The sequence below is a fragment of the Poecile atricapillus genome, chromosome 1, assembly GCF_030490865.1.
Source record: "Poecile atricapillus isolate bPoeAtr1 chromosome 1, bPoeAtr1.hap1, whole genome shotgun sequence".
Classification (NCBI taxonomy): Eukaryota; Metazoa; Chordata; class Aves; order Passeriformes; family Paridae; genus Poecile; species Poecile atricapillus.
In genome coordinates this window covers 57,284,456-57,305,099 of record NC_081249.1, presented here as the reverse complement: position 1 = coordinate 57,305,099, position 20,644 = coordinate 57,284,456, and the positions used below count along the sequence as shown (strand labels likewise).

The window sequence follows — 20,644 nt, the reverse complement described above, 5'->3', positions numbered from 1 at the left end:
TTGTAGAGCAAGGAGTTTCATTTATCATTATCTCCTGGCACTCAGTCAGAGGTTTGAAGATCCAGTGCTAGTGTTTCAGATTTTATTTCTCCTCTAAGTATTCCATGCATGTCATTGGTACCAATGGATTGTTGTAAGCTGCAAGATGTTTGATAAAAAAAGACAGATTTTACAAGCAAAGACTCCAGTTACTTGTACAAAGGGTTATATAGTTTTTCCCTTAATTCAGAGTCCTGAGTACCTGTTTTACAAACTGCAGAGTGCCCTCAAATGTACTGAATTCATTGTGGAGTCAGAGTATTTATTGTGTAATGCTGACTCATATTAAAAAAAAGAAGAAAAGTACTCACTAGGATGGAGAAAAAAGTGATGAAGACACTAGCCTCCTCTTCCTCCAAAAAAAAAAAAAAAAAAAAAAAAAAGATTCATCCTGTGTTTCAAGGCTGTTTTTTAAAGTAAACATGAGAAACACTGTCAGAAATATATTGCATATTATATGCCACCATAATACAAACCATTTTTTTTGTTTTTTTACTCCTGCTGGTGTGCTTTTATGCTCTGAAAGAAAACTAGTGTTACCACGTGTACACACTTAGGCACAGTATATAACCTGCAGTATGTGTGTATATACACACGTATACACACATGCCCCACAGGCTGCACACACACGAGTTATACCCCAAATGCAGCAGTATCTCTGGCACGCTAGAGGGAGCCATTACATAATTGCAATGACCCTTCCCCCCCCCCCCCCCCCCCCCAATTAGCAGAACTGGCGTGGAAAAATCTCTGGATATCCTGAGACATCCTGGAGGTTTGGCATAAGCTGCAGAATAAGGAGAAGAAAGCAGAGGACTCAAGTTGCAGTCAAACGAGGACTCCTGATAGCTCAGGGGCTTACGCTGGTGTTTGTTCCACTTTTAATACTGTGCTGCTTTTATAGGGGACTTCTCCAAATACGTGACTTAGCCGAATACGCCAAATTCCCTCAGCCAATCTGAAGCCCTCATGCAGAAAGCAAAGCCCATTTTGTAAACATATCCTTTATTTCATCTGTTCGTCGCTCTCACACAGAAAGTTGGCTCGGCTGAGAGTAGTGGTTTTCTGCTGCCACTAATGTATGTATAGTTTATTTATACACTGCATTTTAACACGGCATTAGTTCTATAACGGTTACCAGCAGACTCGCTCTGGATGGCAAACTATCCGTTTCACAGCTACAAAGAGGTCCTCAGGACGGGAAGATGGGTCTGGAAAGAACACTTATTTGAATTTATAAATCTGCAGGACTTTTTCCAAGTCAAATTATATTTATGGACATAATAACTCAGGGCTGAAGGTTATCCTATTGAGCAAGGCAAACGAACAGCTGCCTTAACTGACTCTTTTAAGAGACGTTCCTCAAGTAATTCAGGAGCGCCTTATAAGTGCTCTAGACTTTATTTTCTTTCTTGTTTTTTTCTTTTTTTTTTTTTTTTTTCTTTCTCCTTTCCCCCTAAATGATTCTTGCTACTTACACGCTCGTCACAAATGGCAGCTTCATTTCCGTACGCACGGGTCGAGACCGGCCCTCCGGCAGTCCGAGCACGCACCTTTCCAGCCTCAGTCCTCCCCCTGCCACCGCCGCCCCCGGCCGGGAGCCTCCCTCGCAAGCCGGGGACGGGGGCGGCCGCTGCTGCGGCCCCCGGCCCCTCACGGCGCGGCTGCCACCGCCCCGCTCCCCGCGGGCAGAGCATGGGCTCCCGCCCTCGGGAACTGCCCCTCGGGGAGGGCGAGACCCGCTCGGGGCGGCTCCCGCAGGGCCGGGGCGGAGGTGGCAGGGGGTGTCCCCCCCCACGCACACCCCGCTTCTCTCGCCGCGCATCCCCGGGCCGGCCGTCACTCGGGGACCGTGCGACGGAGTCGAGTCTTCGCCCTCGCGCTGCTTCGGGCGAGTTCGGGGCCGTCGCGTCCCCCCCGCTTCCCCACCCGTCAAGGCGGAGGACTTGTTAACACGTCTTACAAATAAATAAATAATGGGGGCGGGGAGGCAGGGGGGAGGACGCTGCGGGGGCCGGCGGGGGCCGGGGGCGCGGCGCTGCGGCGCGCGGGCGGCCAGACACCGCAGCCCGCGCGAGCCGCCCGCGCGCCCCGCGTCCCCCTCCGGGCCGATCTAATCAATGACACCCAGCGCCCGCCGCGGCCCCGCCCCCCGCCCGCCCGTCCGCCCGCCTCCTCCCATTGGCCGGGCCGCGCCGGGGCCGGCCGGCGCCGCCGCCGCCGATTGGCTGGCGGGGAATCCGTATCAATGTTTAAGCCGCGGCGTGAGGTGAATAGAGGCAGTCGGCGAGCGGCGCTGGGCGAGCGCGGCGCGGCGCGGCGGCCCCGCGAGTGCTGCAGTGAGGGAGGCGAGGAGGGAGGGGGAGAGAGGGAGAGAGAGAGAGCGAGAGCGAGAGAGCGAGCGCGAGGCACAGCGCGGCTCCAACTGTTGAATTTTCACTGAATTCTCCACTTACCTGCGGGCTGGCGAAATGGATCTGGTTTATCGGGGATCGGCGTTCGCTCCGCGTGCTGCCTGGCTAAGACTGGCGACCGTCTCTTTGCAAGGGGCCACCCATCAATGAGGCAGAGAAGAATATTTGTTTTTTCTTCTTTTGCATTTGAAAGCCTCCCTGCCACACGTTGCAGATTTAACTGTGTACTTTGGGTACGGACTCAAATAAAGGAGAAAAAAACAGTGCAGAACTGAGACTCGGAGCTAGATCTGTGAGCTATGTGTTGGAAACCTATGTTTTTATTGCTTTTTTTTTTTCTTTTAATGTGAAAGATCTCTGCTTTATTTCACACATAACACTGAGGAAAGGTGGTTAAAAACACTCAGCAAAGCAGGAGACAGACGCGCCTCTGTGCCAGTGAGTGGATAACAGCCTTGTTTTCCTGATCCTCAGTCTCCCGGAGAAAGAGGTATAGTAAAAGTGTAGCTGGATCCGACACCCCCACCTTCTCTTTTTTTTTTTTTTTTTTTTCTCCTCTCTCTTTCCTCCTCCCTCTCCAAAATATAAATCTGATTAATTTTTTTTCCTGTCTATAGAGTGAGTCAGAGAAGCGTTAGGAAGAAGCTGCAACTAATGTCTGTGAAGGGAGGAACATGAGGCGATAGTGAATGTGATTTGTTCCGCTGGATCTGACTCATCCAAGCAGATTGAAACACCTGCATTTCTGGACTTGCCATTCATTTATTTCAGGTTGTTAAAAGAACCTGAAATAAAATTTTGCTACCCTTTCCCAATATTTACCTATACACCGTATCGCTAGGAAAGGTGTATATCAGAGAGGGGGAACGCATCTGGCATTGCTGCCGCTCTTCTCCCCTGTACCAAAATGCTCAGAGAGACTGTTAAAGCTTTGAAAGGACTACAAAAAAATGCATCACACTGATCGCGGAACTGCATAGGTTTTGATATAAGTGATTAATTAATCGATTAAAAAATCTCCCACTTTATTCATCGCCAGGATTGTTTTTCCTCTTCTTCTCCCCTCCCCTAAATGAAGAGGACTAGGCGGCAGTGTCATTGGAAGGAGACGCTGAATAGAAAGAAAAGAGAGGCACTTGATAGCGCAGCCCTGTGAATACAGAGACTGTTTCCCTTTTAGCGAGAGACTAAGAAAGAGAGTGTGTGTGTGTGTGTGTGTGTGTGGTGGCTTTTCTTTCTCCCCCCGCCCTCCCACCCCCTCTCTTGCTCTCCTTTTTTTTTTTTTTTTTTTTTTTTTTTTTTAATCTATGCGTCCAGCCATGGGTTGCCTGTTGCTTTCCTCTCGGCTGGGGAGAAAAGCAAACTGGAATTAAACTGCATCGAGAAAAGTGCAGCTCCTCAGACACGCATGCACACATACGCATAGATACACGGAAAGAAAGGATGTGGTGGTGGCGGCGGCTACTGGCCTGTCTTAAAGAAACCCAAGTGTGCTGCTAATTGAGCACGGGCTGAGCTTTCTCTCAAAATATATATTTACTGCTAGTGATGAAGGTCAAGTGGTGGGTTTCTTAATTTTTTCACCCCAAAAGAACTGGTGGGAGGCTGGTAGTAGAGGGAGAGAAAGGAAGCTATAAATCAGAACACTAGTTTTTGCTGGGGGGATGGTTTGGGTTTTGTGTTTTTTTGGTTTTTTTTTTTAATGTGTTTTGTTCTCCCCTCTTGCCCTGCAATCCTCATTCCCTCTCCCTGTGGTTCGGGAAGGAAACAGTGATCCAGGGTGTACGAGACAGAGAGGGGGGAAATACCGACGGCAGCGAGATGCAGCTCTCCGCCGCAAGCAATGCAAGATTAGATCTCTAAATGCAGCAAAACACTCCCTGAAAACCAACAACCCCGCGGTGCAATCAGACATTTCACTGCCGCTCACTGCACACGAAGAGGGCTTCAACAACAAGCTGAGACTTTTTTTCCCTTCTCTCTCCTACCCCTTCACTCCATCAGTCGCATCACAAGGGATGAGTAGCAAATAAGCTTTTTTTACCTCTGCTACCGACCTGTGACCACCCCCTTTTCCTATGTATATATAAATACACATATTTAAAAAGTATTTCTGATCGTTTTTAGAAAAACAACCACTGCCGCCGATTTTTTTATTATTGTTATTATTTTTATTGTTCTTTGTACATCTGCGGGGATTCAAGGATCGGGAGCACATCGCTTGCCTGGAGGAGAAGATCTTTTGCAAATTTTCTGATTTTTGAAACCCTCCCACTGCTGAAGTTGGACAGACGAAGTAACTGCGAGGCGACTGCAAGCAAGGCAAGCTCTTGCTGAAACGCTGCCGAAGCTGCTCCCTCCCCTCCCCCTGACCCCCCCGATTGCTCCCTCCCTCTGAGCTACATGGTCTATTTGCTGCCTCTCATCCTGTGTCTCTGCAGATGTTTTAGAGCAACAGGTTCGGGAACTTGAAATATAGGGGTGGGGAAAGAGAAGGAAAAAAAAAAAAATCGAAACCAAAAAGGAAGGAAAAAAAGAGCCGTCAGAGGAGGAAGAGCAACCTCGGCGCAGGAGGCAAAGAAGACGGGGACAACCCTGGTCGTCGCTGCTGTTTCTGCCGCCCCCACCCCTGCTCGGGGATGTACCTTTCCATTTGTTGCTTCTTCTTCTGCTGGGCTCCCGCCCTGTCGCTGAAGAACCTGAATTACTCGGTGCCGGAGGAGCAGGGAGCGGGCACGGTCATCGGGAACATCGGGCGCGATGCGCGGCTGGCGGCAGGCACGGCGGGAGGCGGGATGCTGCCCGCGGAGCGTGGCGTTCCCGGTGGCGGCCCCGGCCGCGGCCCCAAGTCCACCTTCCGGGTGCTGGAGAATTCAGCCCCGCACCTCCTGGACGTGGACGGGGAGAGCGGGCTGCTCTACACCAAGCAGCGCATTGACCGTGAGGCGCTGTGCCGACGCAGCGCCAAGTGCCAGCTGTCCCTCGAGGTGTTTGCCAATGACCAGGAGATCTGCATGATCAAAGTGGAGATTCAGGACCTGAACGACAACGCACCATCATTCCCCTCTGACCAAGTGGACATGGACATCTCGGAAAATGCTGCACCAGGCACCCGCTTCCCCCTCACCAGCGCCCACGACCCAGACGCTGGGGACAATGGTCTGCGCACCTATCTGCTCACTCGTGACGACTACGGCCTCTTCTCCCTTGATGTGAAGTCCCGTGGTGATGGCACAAAATTTCCGGAGCTGGTCATCCAGAAGCCATTAGACCGTGAGGAGCAGAGTCACCACACCCTGGTGCTGACGGCATTGGATGGCGGTGACCCACCACGCTCGGGCACGGTGCAGATCAACGTGCGCCTCATTGACTCCAATGACAACAGCCCCATCTTTGAGGCAGCCTCCTACGTGGTAGAGCTGCCGGAGAACGCACCACTAGGCACGGCAGTCATCGACCTCAATGCCACTGATGCCGATGAGGGTACCAATGGAGAGGTGCTCTACTCCTTCAGTGGCTATGCACCTGAGCGTGTCCGTGACCTGTTTAGCATCGACCCGCAGAGTGGCCTCATCCGTGTCAAGGGCAACCTGGACTATGAGGAGAGTGGCCTCATTGAGATTGATGTCCAAGCTCGGGACCTGGGGCCCAATCCCATCCCTGCTCACTGCAAGGTCACTGTCCGCCTCATCGACCGCAATGACAATGCTCCCACCATTGGCTTTGTCTCCGTTCGCCAGGGAGCTCTGAGTGAGGCTGCGCCCCCAGGAACTGTCATTGCCCTGGTGCGGGTCACCGACCGTGATTCAGGCAAGAACGGGCAGCTCCAGTGTCGGGTGCTGGGCGGTGGCGGCGGGCCCGGTGCCGTTCCTTTCACCCTGGAGGAGAACTATGACAACTTCTACACTGTGGTCACCGACCGACCCCTGGACCGTGAGGCACAGGACGAGTACAATGTGACCATCGTGGCACGTGATGGGGGCAATCCCCCACTTAACTCCACCAAGTCATTTTCTGTCCGGATCCTTGATGAGAATGACAACCCACCCCGCTTCAGCAAGAATCTTTATGTGTTACAGGTGCCTGAGAACAACATCCCTGGAGAGTACCTGGGCTCAGTCTTGGCCCAGGATCCTGACTTGGGCCAAAATGGGACAGTGTCTTACTCCATTCTGCCTGGGCATGTGGGAGATGTCTCCATCTACACCTATGTCTCTGTCAACCCCACAAATGGTGCTATTTATGCCCTGAGGAGCTTCAATTATGAGCAGACGAAGCACTTTGAGTTCCGCGTGCTGGCCAAAGACTCGGGTTCACCCCACCGTGAAAGCAATGCCACAGTGCGCGTCACCGTGCTTGACGTCAACGATAATGCACCCCTCATCGTCCTGCCTGCCCTCATCAACGACACCGCTGAGCTGCAGGTGCCACGCAATGCTGGGGTGGGCTACCCCGTGGGCACCGTCCGTGCCCTGGACAGTGACTTTGGGGAGAGTGGGCGCCTCACATATGAGATTGTGGAAGGCAATGAGGAGCACCTCTTTGAGATGGACCCCACTAGCGGTGAGATACGCACCTTGCACCCCTACTGGGAGGAGCTCAGCCCTGTGGCTGAACTGGTGGTAAAAGTCAGTGACCATGGCAAGCCCAGCCTCTCTGCTGTGGCCAAGCTCATAGTCAGGGCCTTGGCAGGGCCCCTGCCCGAGGCTGGCGAGCCGCAGGTGAATGGCGAGCAGCATCGGCGGCCACACTGGGACTTGTCGTTGCCGCTGATTGTGACGCTGAGCACTGTCTCCATCATCTTGCTGGCTGCCATGATCACTATTGCTGTGAAGTGCAAGCGAGAGAACAAGGAGATCCGCACCTATAATTGTCGCATTGCCGAGTATAGCCACCCTCAGCTGGGAGGAGGGGGAGGCAGTGGCGGGGGAGGAGGAGGCAGTGGCAGTGGAGGGGGCAAGGGCAAGAAGAAGAAGATCAGCAAGAATGACATTATGCTGGTGCCCAGTGAGGGCGAGGACAGCCGGGGTCCCCTCAATGTCATGAACGTGGTGAGCAGCCCATCCCTGGCCACCTCACCCATGTACTTTGACTACCAGACCCGCCTGCCCCTCAGCTCTCCCAGGTCTGAGGTGATGTACCTGAAGCCCGCCTCCAACAACCTGACTGTACCCCAGGGACATGTGGGCTGCCACACCAGCTTCACAGGGCAAGGGACTAACGCCAGCGAGGCTCCCCCGAGCCGGATGTCCATAATTCAGGTAGGAGACTTTTAGAATACCCTGGACCTCACTTTAGACACTGGTTTAACTTTCCCTTTTGTCTGCAGTGCAATCTGCTGTAAGGCACCACTGAAGGGACCAACACAAGTCACTAAAGAGAGGTGGACTTAATGAAAGTGGAACCAGACCACATCTGGTGGGTCTGGTTCTGCTGTCACATTGATGTTTCCCATGTGATTCAAAAGAAAATGCCCACTATAACACAGAGTTACGGCAGTGCCAAAGAGGTGCATGTGTGTAGGTAGGCATTTAATTCATTTGAGGCACGCAGGGGTATTTTCCCAGGAGACAATCAGACAGAGGTGGGCACTTCCACAGGTTTCACTTCTCTTTGGTTTGGGATGGAGAAGAGGGAGGGCATTTCTAAAGTTGCAATACCACCTGCAGTAACTAACAGGACAGGGAAGAAACTGCACACTGAGGACATCTATTGCAACAGTGCATTATAGCCCTCCAATCTTCTATGTAAATATGAGCCATTGTTCCAAGATGTATGGTTTAAATTTTTTTAATTTCCTTCTTTAGAATATATATATCCATAAATATATTTTTGACAGTATCATTGGGGCCCCATTGCCTCCTCCTCTCCCCATAAACAACTAAATTTTCAGTGCTGAAAATTCTGCTTAGTCAAATAGAAAGAAAATGTATGTGGTGACTCCCTCCTACCTCCAAATGTTAACAAAACTCACATCCTGTCATAAGCCAGCAAAAGAACTAGTCAGATTTCCAGTAGCCTGAGTCAACATTGATGATTGCTTTGTAGGGAAAGACTTACATGCTCTGTCTTCTACCAAAGCTCATTTAGAAATTATAGCTGGTCTGCGTTCTGCTGCCAATTATATCCCCACTGTCCTCTACTGACTTTTGAGAATGTGAGAAATGGCAAAATTTGGACCATTGGATATAGGGTACTAATCAAAGAATGACTTAATTTTAGCAGGTAGTTTAAAGTCCAAACTCAGAAGATTTATTTCAGAGAAGTGAACTTGCAGAGTGAAGGTGAGGGCAGAAATTGGCTCCAGTTGATTTAATTTAAAGTATTACTTCATGATTAATGCAGCTTAATATTCAAACACTACAGGTATGTTCCAAAGTGATTTTTAACGTTCGGATTGAAAGCAGGCTCTGGATAATGACTATTAAATATATTTGAAATGTCATATCTGTTTTATCCTGTGGTTCTCCTGATATGCTGTTCTGAGTCATAGGGGAATGAGCTGAGTGTATCAGAAGTGACACAGACTCATTTTGTGTATGCAGCTAGTGGGAAAGAAGCTGCACTGTAGTCACTTGATGTACCTAAAGAAGATTCATAATACCTTGGAGTTACCATGCCCCGTGATCTGTGAACACCAAATGTTCTACTTGCCAGCTGTATCTAATATTTTAAATGGAATAGAAATGGCCAAAGGTAATTGGCAGTTTAAAGAACTTAAATTCAAGTAACCGATGACCTGAAAATGGAACATTTATAACTGGGGAAAAAGAAAAAAAAAAAAAGAAAAAGAAGGCTGCCTGAACAAGGTCACTGTAAACTAATCCTCAAATGACTATTGAGTTGTGTCACAGAAACAATTTCATTTTATGCCTATCATGAATTTGTGTTGCTATCAATTAGGTGAGTGGAGCAATACTTAAAATCTGAAATTGATTTTAACAAAAAGTGACACTTTAGGAAAGAGTTTAGGTTAGGGCACAACCAGAGATAATTTGATTTATTATTCATGCTTTAAAAACAAATAACTTTCCATGACACTTGTTTAAGTAATGTCAACTTTTTTTTTACTGTAAAATGAAGTTGTCAGAAAGCTAAAAAGAAAAACACTCCACATTTTTTTCCTACTGACAAGTGTAATAGTTACTAAAAGACAGATAATTATACTTTCCTACAACCATGTAATGTCTATATAAAGCAATTAATTAATGTATTGATGCTACTGAATAGTAAAGTTTCAATTGTAGTGTAAAATCCCTATGGAAAATATGATTCCTTCTTTTTTACAGTGTTCACTGTATAAGATCAATCATGATTTTTTTTTTTTTTTTTTCCCTGAAATCTACATAAAGCTAAAAGAGGAATTTCCTCCCTTAAAAAGTGTGTTGTGGTTTCTATAAGAGTTTTCATTATGACAACTATGGAAAATGTTAACTGGAACTGCTCATAACATATACTGGTATATCTAATGCTGGTCTTGTTTTTCCTCATTATCTACACAGAGTGTTTTGGAGGTTTGCATGGTCCAGTCAGTAGATTAGGAAACATTCCATTTTACCTAGTGTACAACCTGTTCAAACATACTTATTGATACTATATTTTGTAGCTGTATTGGCAAAACAGACACAGTAGGAAACAGTGTAGTCAGTCTCTCTTTAGAAAAAGCTCAGATTTAAAGTAGCTGGAGGGGAAAATTGATCCTCTTCCCTGTACTTTTGCATTACTAAAATACATTTTGTATTCTCCATCTCCACATCCCTGGAGTAAATTTTATATAAAATTTGCATTTAGAATGTAGGCACTGCTTTATGTCTGGTCCTGTACTTCTGCCTCATGTAAAATTTAAACTGCAGACTTAAGGAGAAATAGTAAAGAATCAGCCCTCTCTCTGGATCTACTATATCTTTAATCACTCCAAGAAACCTGTGTCTGCATACGTAAATTACACAGTTAGGAATCAAAGGTGTAGGCAGTGGAAAAAAAAAAAGATGAAACATAATCAAGCTGCTTTATCCTCTCATTTAGTTAATCAATCCAGTTAAGCAGTTTTCTTCAGTACCTCAGTAAGGGGAAGGTAAACAATTGTGTAAGGGGTCTGTAACAAACATTCCCATTAGTTTTTACAGATGTATTTTTGAAACATGAAAGTCCCATACTATGTAATTCATACAATGGAACTTCATTTCTTCGTTCTCATTTTCTCGGCAACTCTTTAATTCTCTTTAAAACTTTATATATATACTATGTATATACGGAGATGTATATACATGCTAAATATTATATTATTACTTAGTACATCCAATTGATTCTATAAATATTTAATAGCAAATAAATAATTTCTTTCTCAGTAAGATCCAGATTTTCTCACTCTTATTAGGAGTGCATAATATTTTTTTTCCTTTTACTTACCAGTAAGACCTAGAGAAGTCAGCGGGCCTTATGGTTCCGTTGTTTCACATGGATAGTATTTTACTCTACTGATAGCCCAATTTATATCAACAAATACCTGTGGAGTAAAGTGTTGCTTAGTGACTAGAGATTTCAGACTGACCCAAAAGGACCAGCTATTGAATGAAATACTTCCTGATATGGGTAAGACTGGTGCAAACCTGCTTCTCTTTAAGTGACTTCTGTTACACACAAATTACACAATTTGACAGCTTTTGTGTTTGCTCACTACTTTGTAGCATCCACCTATGTACCACGGTTGCATGTGTTACTTATATATGAATCAATGAGCTTCTTCAGTACCATAAAAATTAAATAATTTTAACATGCTTACATGCATATACATATAAAATGTTGGATGTACAGATGAGGATGCTGTGTATATTCAGCTTTTACTGGTGCAAGAGACTTGCAAGTTCTTAGGCACTCTGAAAATTGACCATTTGTGAATTGATGTGCACCCGAGATTGATGGCTAAATTAAGAACAGTGTTTAGTAACATAATGGGAAGTTACACATCTGCACTTTAGCGCATTTCATTGTTCTTAACTTTAGCAATCATTTTCTAAATATACTTTAAAAACAGTGCTTTCAAACAAAAGTATATTAAAAATATTTAAATATAGAGCAGTGCTGTACAATTCTTGTTGCCAGGGTCAAAATTCCATGTGACCTTTGAAACACTAAAGATCCAAACTATTAATTTTTATTGGGGAGAAGGAAAGCAGGAGAAAATGGAAATTCAGCATGGCTGAAGGAAGATTTCTGTTCACTCTAGCCCTTAAAGGCTATTGGGAAAATTTGATTAATCTCATTCTGATGACCTACTCACCTGACTAAAAGAAACAGGATTTTTCTTTATTTTGAAGTGGAGATATCGGGGAAAAAAAAGTACAAGCATACACATATGTGTGTCTCTCCTACCAAAATTCTGAATTAGTCAGTTTGCCTGTCCCTGTCACACCTACTTCTTGCAGATTTCCAATAGGTAAGAGTGGATGTATAAAGGAAAACAAATAGTTTCTTCACACAAGTGGATTCCAGAAATAGGTTTCTCAAAGTGACATATCAGTAATGTAGAAAACTATCTGCAATATGCAAGTAGTGTTGATCAACCTAGAGATTATTTCTTGCTATACTTGTGGTGCAACTGGGGAGTTTTGCAAATGTATCAGGAATAAGGTGGGTGTGAATAAAAGGAGGTGGTCACAGCTTTTATTAAACAACAGCTAAAAATGAATGACTGCTGAAAGAAGCTCTCGAGCTGGGAATCGCTGTATCTGCTGTACCAGGCACTTGCACAGCATTTCAAGATAAAGTACAGATCATTCTTAATACTTCAGGCACCTGATGTTTATGATGTATCAATAGATTAATGTCAAGTCTCAATGCAGCTTCATTGCCAGGTGTCTAGTAGTACCTAAGAGAGAGTCTTCAGGGAATTAAAAAAAAAAAAAAAGTGAACCATATTAATGCTGTTCTGTCTTTAAATATACTATTTCATACTTTGAGAAACTTCTCAGAAATTTCAAGATTACAAAAAGAAATCTGCAGCTGCTGCATATAAGGAGAAGCAGCTTTTGTCACAGAAGTTGCACTCATCCTCATGATTTAAATTCTTATCTGAAAACAGGTATTTTTTTTTATTTATTTTTCATATATCCTACTTCAACTAAGGAGTATTATTCTCTGTTCTCACTAGAACTTGTACAAGGTAACATCTTGCTTTAAGAGCATACTAAAGCAGTTCTAAACATTTGCAAGTTTTCAGGTTTGTACTCTATATATTCCAAAGATTCACAGTTGCATATTCTAGGGCTGTATCTAAAGACACTAAGCTGTGAGATGCAACTCTTAAGCTACCTGCCTAGGTATCATTATTGTAGCTTTAACAGTGTTTTGCAAGGCTAGATGTTATGCAAAATAACTTCTCTGAATGCTTGCATTGTATAAATACAGTCTGCAGTTTTGTGTACATCAGGTTTTGTGTTACATTGTTCTGCAGCTTTAGTTTCATTCACTGGATGAAATCCATCCTAGAATTGACTATGTAAGAATTTCAGGATGAAAACCTTTCCCATGCTTCCTTGAGGCTTTATTTTTTTTTTCGTCAAGATGCACTGCATAGTATAGTGACACAAAATGTACACATTTTAGGACAAGATCTGGCAGCACACCATTCACTGTGACATCTGCACTGGCTGCTGAGATAGACAGTGGAAACAGAATTGAACTCCTTTTTTTTCTGTTACATCTGTTCTGGTCTTGATCTTGAGTTCCCTGATGGTGATATTTATACCACTATTACTTTAAAAGGATCATTCTTGATATACAGGTCTATTTGAAATTTAAAGAACTTTCCAAGATGAAGAGCTGTAGTAAAGAACAATAAAAATAATAGAGAAAAAACAATTTAAGAGTCTAAAGTAGAAATATATACTATGAAAAAGAAAAGTCTTTCCAGGACAGAAATTCTTGTTAACAAAAAATTAAGAATGATAGTGTCTCTGTAGAACTTGATGTTTTATAAAAGACGCAAAACAAGTTATGCAAGACTGATTGTCACAGCTCTCAACTGCTCTTAATGTTGTCTGAGCTTTCTACATCTTTGTGTTCACTGTCACTATCTAAACTTAGATGGAAAGATACCTACAAATTTGTGGTTAGCAGTGCAATTTCAATGACTGATCAATCCTTTGAAGAGTTATCTTTACCAACATATTTTCTCAAGTTTCTATTATCCTTCCCCACGTTGATAAAAGGCCTGTTCTTATTCATAACTCAGTCAATAGCATAATTTTGACTTCATACATGATTTTAGGGGTTCAAGAGTGAATTGTGACTAAGACCTCTATGGAATGCAGCCAAGAATAGTATGATTGGGCCCTTCATTTTAAGCTTTGAGGTTTTTTTTTCTTACAGCATCTTTAGAAACAATTAAGGGGACTCGAATTTAGATGTTTTAGTAGCTATAATGTGAATCGTTACACAGAATCATAGAATGGTTTAGGTTGGGCAATACTATTAGGATGATCAAGTCTGATGGTTAAACCCAGCATAACAGGTACAGTGGAAAAGAAATTAAATATTCTGTTGAACATACTGTTGAGCTTATGTTACCACACATTTTCATATATTTTTGAAACTGTGAATAATACAGCATTATTGTTAAAACTCAGCAAATATTTTTACATGGAAAATTAGCAATAGGTATGTGTGAAATATTCACAAATGTTAGTTGGTATTAAGAAAGCACAGATACAGTGTAGTTTCTCTAATAAGACAAAAGTGTAATTAAAAAAAATTCCTCCCAAGTTACAACATCTGGATGTAAACCAGCTGGGATTTTATTAAAAAAAAGAAAAAAAAAAGTACTTCTTTTGTCTTTTTTCCCCTGCATTTTTTCTTTCTGTTCATTACCTTCCTCCCCAGGAAGCATTAACATACCAGCTCATATTTGCATATATATTTCTAAATATCATTCCTAATTTTTCTTTCTTTCGTTGTTTCTACAAAAGTTTAAAATGTCAGGTTAAATTAGTTTTAGGTTTTGCCATGCCAGGCACTCCTTCTACATACAAGGAGTGGATGTATGTGGGTCGTTTTTTTTGGATTTGGTTTGGTTTTTTTTTTTCTGAGGAAAACCTATATGTTGCATGGCAGAATTCCTCAGATACTACTTCAACCCTGGGGAGTGCATGTATGAAGAAAAGACATTTTGACACTAGTATTAATGTTTTCCAATAGGTAAAAAAATTCAGTGATGAAAACTTAAACAAGGATTTGTTGACCAGAGCAGAAACACAGCTCTGTTTTTATCTTTAAAATATAGAAGCAATCCTCTGATGCCAAAAGGTCAGTGTAGAGCAGTTGGGAAAATTTTTTTGGAACAGATAGCCTGAAAGCTTTATGCTTTCAATTGTATGGCTACTTCAGCTGTAAGAGAAGTGGTGAAATTAATGCTAAAGGGTTCAAAAATACAGGAAACAAGTAAAACTCTCAGGGGACTTCAGACTCTTGCTTTAATAGAAAAAAGAGGAAAAAGAAAATAAATAGAAAAAAGGTACTAGGAAGACAGTGGCAAAATGACTGGGGAAAAAGTTCCTTGAGTTTAAGTGTTTTATTTGTAAAGTTTTTAAGAGGGCATCAAGGATATTAACTAGTCACTGCTTTTGTTGATTAGATGAAACAGTAATGTGCAGCTGCCATAATTCTTAGCCAGGGTGTATTCTAAGCCCCACTAATCTATTTGTCATAGTGCAACCTTTGTTTTTCAGTCTACTGTAGACTTTTTTTGTTTTTAACAGAAGACGATTCTGGATTAATTACTGTAAATCCTATGAGAAAGAAAAAAATATATTATTAAGCATTTTAGATAAAATACTCAGTATTAAGTACTGCATTCATGAACAAGTAAATTCTTATGAATGTCCCTGTTAATTAGGATATTAGACAGTGCTTTAAATAACCTTCTTGAGCAGTCATATATTTTCTAGCTAAATCCCAAAGACTGCTGATACATTTCCTTCTTAATAAGGTCACACAAGAACCATCTCTTTATCCTACTCGTTTGCTTCCACTAGGTAGTGGTATTACCTGTACAGAAAGGATAGCAGATCAATTCATCCACTTCTTGACATGAGATCTGGTTTTTTTTTTGTCCTCAAAACTGAGGAGCCCCTCTACATACGAAGAAAAATTTGCATGGTTTCAGCCAATTATTAGTGTTATTTTTACAGAGGAACAGCATAAAGATCAATTTTTATCTCACTTTGATTCACTGAGGGTATGTCTCATTTTCCAACCCTTAAGATAACCAGTCCCACACTGGTCTTTTTTTCAATATAATAAGGTATAAGCAATCTAGGCATGCTAAGTCCTTCAAATTAAGATATTTGATTTTAGTCATGGACTTTTGTACTGGCTTTGTAGCATATGGATCAGATCAGAATTTCTCATGTTCATAAAATACTTTAACCCGTAACAGAAAAGTTCCTAATCTCATCCTGTTCCCTGCTGGGTGGCTTTGTGTTGCAGTCTCTGTGGCCTGCCAAAGGAGAACTCCAAAGGGGAAAGGAAAAGTCTTGTCATGAGATGCAAATGCATAATTTCAGCCGTGTGGGCGAGACCTCTAATCAATGCATTGTAGGTTCCTGCAGTGATAGTCATGCAGAGTTATTTTCAGAGAGCGCTTCAGACCATCTAGTGATCTGTGTACGACATATGTGTATTGCCTGTACTAGTTCTAGTGACACTGTGATTACTCGTATTTCCAGTCCTTGCCCTGGAACACTTCCAGGCAGTTTTATTGTATCGAAATGGCTCTTACACTTCATTGAGCATCCAGCATAATACTGTTGAATATCATTTGTGCATGTGCATATATTTATTTAAAAAAAAAAATAAAAAAAAAATCAGGCAGTTAAGCCGCATAATTGTGGGAAAACGAATCATAACAATAAAAGACCATTTAAGTTAACAAACCTTGTGATCAAAGAATAAATACAGGTTAGATAAATGAGACTCTAGATGTAACTAATCTACATAAATAAGCTTCGGTCTGATTAGAGGATAGGAATAAATTAAAATAATCTTAAAATATTTTAAAAGTATTTTACTTTAGTACTTTTATAATTTCATCATATTTTTAACATTTCACTCTATAAAAAGAGTTAAGTGATAAACTACTTTTACGTGCTTTTATTTTTTGATCAACAATGTTTACAGTGCAAGAAAAAGTCTAAACTAATACAAGTAAACAAAAGTAACATCATAAGTTTTCATTCTTGTTTGACTGTGTTGTGTGTCAAAAACATAAAGCATTTTTTAATGTCTTAATTTTAATTTTTTTTATGTGGCAATGTTTTTTGATTGATTTTTAATTAAAGAAAAACATTAAAGGGAACATTTAAAGGACAATTTCATGTTTACTGTCTTTATCAGCAGAGAGCAGCCTTTGTAGTGTTTGAAAGCTGGTGCATTAAAAATCAATTTCAAGTCTTCAAAGCTGTAAACTCTTGCTTCCTTTGTAGATATATACTGTTTTTAAAATCATTGGAAGCACAGTTGACAATTGAATTAAAACAAAAAGTAAATAATGGTTTCATGAACATTTGAAGGATTTTAATGTATTTTTAATAATAGCTACAGGAATTTTTTTTTATAGCGACAGACGTGAGAATAACAATTTGTAGCTTTTAAATGCATAATTTGTTACTAAAGACAGTTTTTTGTTTACTTTTATTAAGAGAATTTTGTTTTAAACTTCTCTTGGTGTTATTCTGTTGTTTTTACTGAGTACCATGATTCAAACACAGAACATGTCAGTCAGTTTCTTTACTTACTATATTTCTGTCTCGCTCTTTGCTGATTGCTAAGCAACCACTTATGATTGTTTAGCTACGCGTCAGTTTAAAAAAAAAAAAGGTAAGCTGAAGTGGGCTAAACAAATGTTCATTAATTCTTAATGAAAATATTTAAATTTTATAAAATTTTAAAAGTAACAAAGAAAAGAACATTGTTTTAACAATGTACCTCAGATTCAGCACTTGAGTGACTACAAGCAGAGTCAAAAAAGCTCTTTTTGTCCAAACCTAGAAAAAAGCATGCCCTTAGTCAATGCGTTAGTAATTTTGAGGCCTGTGGAAATGTACATATAGATGTATAATTAAATTAATATTATTTCTTTCAGGTCAGGATCCTTAAAACACTTAATCGGTGATCATTTTAGTTAAGGTCAATAGAACCATAAAATTAAATAGATCATTTACAGGTGTGGGGTTGCTGATGTGCATAAGCATGTGCAGAATTCAACCCAGAATCTGTTAGTCTGTGTTACCTGAACTGCTTCCTGTTGCTTCTCTCCTTTGCTTTAAGAACAGTGCAAAGCTCCAAAAGCTGTTAGTTTCACTTAGCCTCCAACTACATTTTCTCGTATTCTGTTGAGATAGTCCTGATGTCTTGCTTTCTTGCAGAGACTTGAGTAATTTGATATGCAGATTTGAAGATCATAAAAACAATCCAGCTTTGATGATTATGAGCCAGATTATCCAGCCCCAGCTGTAAAGTACCAAGTGTGTTCTTTTGTGATCTCTTCATCATTCAGTGGATCAAATGACAAAAAGAATATAGTGGAATTTAGAGTGCTTGGGAAATAATGAAATTAAAAGCCTTTTTAAAATGACAACCACGAAGCCTTAGAAACTATTCTATTTCTAGGCTATGGGCCAGATAATGTAACTGTGTGTACACATGCATATGTGCATATACACAGAAAAGAGAGCAGAATGGAATCAAAAGAAAAATCTAGATGGATAAAAGGCATTATTAATGAATGTTGTGCATCTAATTTTTTTTTTTTTTTTTAATATTGTGTATGATCTGTACAGAGCTGTGTAGCAGTGTTTTGGAAGATGTTGTCAACCTGCACCTTTTGCTGCAAACTAGAAAGCATCAAGAGACAAATCATGTTGTCATTTTCTTCCTGAGGCAAGAGTATTAGTAAGGAAGGACCTCATTTTCCACTTCATGATAGAACCTTGCTATCAAACTTCAGGATTGACAGTGATGATTAGAACAAAGTAAAATTCATGCAACGTGTGAAAAGAAAGAGCACTTAACTGATTCCATGGACTGCGTTAGTTATTAAAAAGCATATGATACTTTGCATCTCATAGCTCCAAGGCAAGAAAAATATCAGTCATCTTTGTAGTTGTTGGGTGAAAAGGAGGTGAAAACAATATGCTGTCTGTTATTTCTTTCAATATACATTTTTCATTTTGTCTAAATCTGTGCATGTATTTTGTCTATTTAAACCACATGTAGCTTCTTTTCAGATGTAACAGGTGATAGTATTGCAAGGGGCAGAAGCAGCAGTATGAATGCATTTTGTTATTTATTCCTCGGCCACCACATACATCTTTCCCAAAAGTATACCTCTCACACATCACAATGATGTGATGTAACAAAATAATAATTCCTTCAAGCATGAAATAACTCATTTTAAGTACTTTCTTGAGCTCATTTATTTCAAACAGCCTTCCAGAATTTTGAAGAGAACTTTAATTTCAGTTCATTTAATATATGCATAAACAGCAAATAGTCTTTCCTTCATCCCCTGATATTGGCGGAAGAAACCTAAGAATAAGTATCTGGATTTCCAGATTTTGACCTACTTGTAAAGCAAGAAGAAACCGTTTCTATTAAACAAATGTAAGCTTAAGGAATTTTAGTTAGCAATGGCAAAAATATTTAGATAAATTACTTTCAGTCATACTGGTCTTGCTGTTACCTGTGAATGAAGAAATAGGCACGCATGCTGAATAACCATGGGAGGAGAAGACATTTTAAGGGAAAGATTTTATTCCGATTTAAGTTTTGGGTTTTCTATAGTGTTCTGTAATAAAGACAATTACATAGTAATTTGGGTTAGAATGCATGCCCAGTTCCCATCTCCAAACCCAATTTGTTACTACCTGTGGCTATTTCTATAAAAAAGAAGCATAATTACTATGAGTCTCAGCAGTCTAAGAGTAAATTTTTGTAATTACAATACTTCCCTTGGGCAGATATATGAAAATGGCAGATTAATTCCTGCCAGTCTATTCTTTGCACATTCTTAAGGTTACTGGTAGCTTGGACTATCATCATATTGGTGCTGTTTATTATCCTGTGGCTAAGGTTAAAGAAGGAATGATGGTGTAAAGCTTTAGGACCAGGATGCAGTACCACTGCCTTGCAAAGTCTCTGTGCTTGAAGTGTGATCCACAGCATCCTAGGAGCATGATACTAATTCTGTTTTCATGGAAAGTGAATTATTTTGCTGTGGATTTTAGCATAGTTTAGAAGGATCTTTTGTATTTTATCACTTTATGCCTCAAAAGATTTAAATAAAAACACCAAACAAACTCGAGTTTAATCATTCTTAGAAATTTATCGAGACATTAACAAAGCTGCATGTGAACTAAAAAATATGGTAGTTCCTTAATATTTCATAACTTTTGTTTTATTCCAAATAGCACATTGTGATGAAACACCAGTAAACTAAGATGGCCCTGAAATTATGTAAATGAACAAAATCCCATGCAAATAATTCATCTTCTAGTGAGCTTTTCCTCCTGAAAACAAATTTTGAGGGCATATAAGTAAATTAACTGCATTCAAAGGCTGTGCTCCTGGAGATCACTCTCTGTAGCTAAGCACCTAACTCCATGTTGAATTCCAGTGAAGTTGGAAGTTGGTGTGGCTTCATGTGGGCTCATGATCCACCTGCAGGGAGCAGCATTAGTCTGTGTTACATATGATCTGGTTTGACTATCCAGAAAGAGCAGTATTAACAATCCCAAATTGTTGGGTTTTTTTTCATTCTGCATGAACTTTTGTTTGAAATTTCTTGTGCTGCACCTTTAGTCTTTTCTTTTCCCACTTTGAAAGAGGTCTCCACATACACACACTTCTGAATGTCATCTTGGGGACTTCTGGACATTATTTAGAGAAGGTTTCATTAACTATTTTCTTTGAGAGGTCATAAATAATATTTTAAAGAGTAAAATATATATAAATCCTAGGTGTTCAATGCATTCCACTTTGGAAAAAAAAACCTGCTCACATACTGAGTGAGCATCCTGCTAATTAGATAGAGAGGAAGTCCATAATTAAATCCCTGTGTTCTAACAAACCCCTCAGTCAAATATTAGCATTCATGTTCAGTCACTCTATCCCTGGTGAAACCTGCAGCAGTGTCA

At 41.2% G+C, this 20,644-nt stretch overlaps 1 protein-coding gene across 2 annotated transcripts in view; it reads left to right on the top strand.

Moving 5' to 3' along the window:
• Positions 1-4,675: 4,675 nt before the first annotated feature.
• Positions 4,676-20,644, top strand: part of PCDH17 (protocadherin 17) — an 88,490-nt gene continuing 72,521 nt past the window's right edge. For both annotated transcript variants that reach the window (XM_058829448.1, XM_058829446.1), the window contains exon 1: positions 4,676-7,714. In XM_058829448.1, the coding sequence (XP_058685431.1) occupies positions 5,093-7,714 (2,622 nt within the window). In that variant the 5' untranslated portion in view covers positions 4,676-5,092. The remainder of the gene's footprint in view (positions 7,715-20,644) is intronic.